This window comes from Capsicum annuum, chromosome 5 (genome assembly GCF_002878395.1).
Source record: "Capsicum annuum cultivar UCD-10X-F1 chromosome 5, UCD10Xv1.1, whole genome shotgun sequence".
Classification (NCBI taxonomy): domain Eukaryota; kingdom Viridiplantae; phylum Streptophyta; class Magnoliopsida; order Solanales; family Solanaceae; genus Capsicum; species Capsicum annuum.
Genome location: NC_061115.1, coordinates 34,147,945 through 34,151,489, shown reverse-complemented (window position 1 = coordinate 34,151,489; position 3,545 = coordinate 34,147,945). Strand labels below are relative to the sequence as shown.

The 3,545-nt window shown below is 33.0% G+C and overlaps 1 protein-coding gene across 1 annotated transcript; it reads right to left on the bottom strand.

The window, feature by feature from the left end:
* Window positions 1-2,526: 2,526 nt before the first annotated feature.
* Window positions 2,527-3,072, bottom strand: LOC124898469 (cytokinesis protein sepA-like). Its single transcript, XM_047412116.1, has one exon. The coding sequence runs from the start codon at window positions 3,070-3,072 to the stop codon at window positions 2,527-2,529; it is 546 nt and encodes a 181-aa protein (XP_047268072.1).
* Window positions 3,073-3,545: the final 473 nt, after the last annotated feature.

The window sequence follows — 3,545 nt, the reverse complement described above, 5'->3', positions numbered from 1 at the left end:
AATCATGAGAAACATTGTTCAATTCATAACATTCAAAACCCCCAACGTTTTCTCTCAAAACCAAAATAATAATCTTATGAACAATACTTTAAATCACATATTTTGGGATAAATTAACAATGAGGAAAAAGTAGCATGCTTGAATCACGAATATTTACGGAGAGAAATCAACCCTTGAGTCCTTAGATAACCAAATTGGTGAAATCGTAGCTTGACTTATTTGAGGGGATTCAGACAAAGTGTTTAATCCATTAAAGTGTTGAATGAATGCCCCAAAAATGTTTTATGGACGTGGGGTCTAGACGGTTTTAAGTGAGAAATATCTAAAGTGCCCCCAACGTAAAAGCTGGAATAGCATCGTCTTTGGTTACGAGTCAACCCCTTGACTCGTACCCACATCTTACGACTCGTGACCAAGAGTCGTAACCGAGACAGTCTCTAGGACCCCCAACACTGTTATCCTTACGACTTAACCCACCAACTCGTAACATGACCCTACGACTCATAGGGTCCTACTTGTGAGCAACACAAAATCCAAATGAATTGAACACTGGACAACCTACGATTTGAACCTACAACTCGTGACACACCCTTACGGCTCATAGTGAGTCACTCATACTCAAATTAGAATCAAGATTCAAACTTACTAGTTTGGATATGACTCATCCCAATGAATCGTCAAGACACCCTACGACTCCGGGGGTCCAGTCGTAACTAAGACAGTGAGCCCAAAGCTCAAGCAATTTTCAAGGGCCAAAATTCGAGGTGCTTCATAATACTAGCTCTCACTTTAAGATATCATTAACCAATTGATGTGATAATTTGATATTAATATTAATTATTACAAAGTAATAATATTTAGAGTGCTTAAATGTCAAATAGAAAAAAAAAATGGCAAAGTCTTTTTTGAGTTTGAGACTTTTGAACACCTCTATAAAGTTATATTGGACATGCATCACTCTCTTCTAAGAGCCACAAAAGTGTGTCCATTTCTTTTATCATTAATTTCCTATACCTTAGTTTGTTGCAACTAAAGCTACAATGATATTACAATCTTTTTTTTTTTTAAAAAAAAAAGAATAGTCATGGATGGGTTAAGCAAAATTTGAGCAAATTAAAATAAAATGAGTTAATTGAAAGACGGAATAAGATTACTTAGATTGAGACAAATTGAACCAGATGGGCTAAATAATGAGTTAGGATCCAACCCACTCAATTCTTAACAAGTTTTAATCTTTTAGATTGTTTTTTACTTATAATTTATAATTTATTTAACATTTTTTCTTATTATGACTATTCATACTTTATCAAATAACAATGTCCTTTCAGCGTGTGTTTTGACAATATAATTAGCTCAAACCATTCAAACTTTTAAAATAAATTAAATTAACTGGGTTAAAGTGAAATAAGTTTCAATAATAGATAAACAAATCATTAACTCACCTAAATTTAAATGATTTAAGTGAGTCACATTCTTATGAACTAATTTTATCACCCTAACTTTATGAACTAATTTTATCACCTTAAATTCAGTTACGAAGACAAAGACAGAAGTAGCAAAAGGAAGAGGTCCATTTAGATAGTTAGAGGCTATTTATAGAAGAGTTCAATTATGTGTCTAACTACTCTTAGCACAATTATTTGTGATATATAAATAATCCAAATGAGATGAGGCAATTATCACGTTGGTTTTTTAAGAAATTTCTGAATCAAAATATAGAAATATCGAAACATCCAAATTATAAGGCGTAAAGCTAAGACACTTGAAGACAATTATCATCATCATCCATATCTTTTTCCACCGATTTATGTCCCCCTTTTTCTGCAAAATCAAGAAATAGAAATTCCTCTTTCCGTGGCTAGATAGAAGGCTTAAGGCGATTTGGACATAAGAATTATAAAATTTGAAGAAAAAAAATGAGTATTTGGAAATTGAAATGGTAAATATATTCAGATATGAATATAAATTGAAATTACTTTATAAAGTAATTATTAGTTGTAAGAAAGGATAGTTTGAGTTGTTTTGCTAGTTGAAGGCAGTGGCGGAGTCAGGATATTCACGAAGGGATTCATAAGTGATGGCTAGTTGGCCAAATCATATCAATAATATTATGTTTATCGTTTATATTTTGTCATCTGAATTATCGCCATCTTGATTTGCAAACTTTAAGCTTTCGCATAATGCCCTCTCAATTTCAAACCTAACATTAATTAGTATGTAATTTAGTAATAAAAACGTGTAAGGACATGTATCCTGTATTTATTATTTGATATATATATATATATATATATATATATATATATAAACAATGGAAAAGAACAAATTTTTGCTCTTATACTTTCAAATTTTAACCTTAGCTTGACATTTGACATTTATTCATATTTAATATAAAAACACAAGTTGTTCTTTTCCATCAGAGCTAATTTTTGGTTGATAGAATTATTGAATACAGGTAAATCAAAATACACGCAAAATAACCCGGACACGGCCATTGTGAAATAAAGAAAATTTACTATAAAAGCTAACTTAATGGAGGGGCAAAGTGAAAAACAAGGAAAGGATTGGAACAATAGTAGAGATGATCATCATGGTTGTTGATTCTTGAATTGAGATTGATGAAGAGAATTGATCACCACGATTTCCTACACGATATGGCCACCAAGGCAAGATTGGATTAGGAGGTGGTGGCACTAAACCATTTACATAGCCATTTTTAGGTGGAGAGTTATATGGGACATTATTATAACCATCATGTGATGGAGGTGGAAAATTCTTATAACCACCACCACCACCACTTGATGGAGGTGGATAATTATTATAACCACCACCACCACCACTGGATGGAGGTGGAAAATTTTTATAACCACCACCACCACTTGATGGAGGTGGATAATTATTATAACTTGATCCTTGTGGTGGAGGTGGTGGAGTTATGTACACTGGAGGGTTGTTTACCGGGCCGGTCGGTGGAGGGTAACATGGATATGGACATTCTTGGCCGGAGGTTGTTGAAGTGAAGTTGAGAAATAGTGAGAAGAGTGGTAGTAGGAGTGGGAGATGTTTAGTGAACATTTTTTTTTTTTGGAGTAGGAGAAGAAAAAAAAAGGGTAGTGAGGAAATAGCGTGAAGTAGGTAGTTGGGCTGGGGGGATAGGGGGCTCTTAAAGGATGTGAACTTTTGAGGGTGTTTGTGTCAAGATTCAAAAAAGAGCAAAGTGACAGAGGAAAGTATGCAAGTGCAATATCTTATGTGACATTTTGTATGTTATGTAGCTTAGGTGCAAGAATTATGTACATCATGAACTATGTGATGTGCTTTCTTTTTTAGTCTTTATGGGAGAATTTGTTTAAATTATTTGTTTTGATAGAGTTTAAGTGTCTGATTGACACTTCGTAAAATAAAATGACTCAGTTGACAAATCGAGCCAAGTATAAAAACCTTTTAAAATATTTTGTCTACGATAAATAACACACTTCTAATTTAGACACAACAAACTGTACACTTTTAATTTAGTCTTACTGAAAAACTTTTTATAACCTTACAAA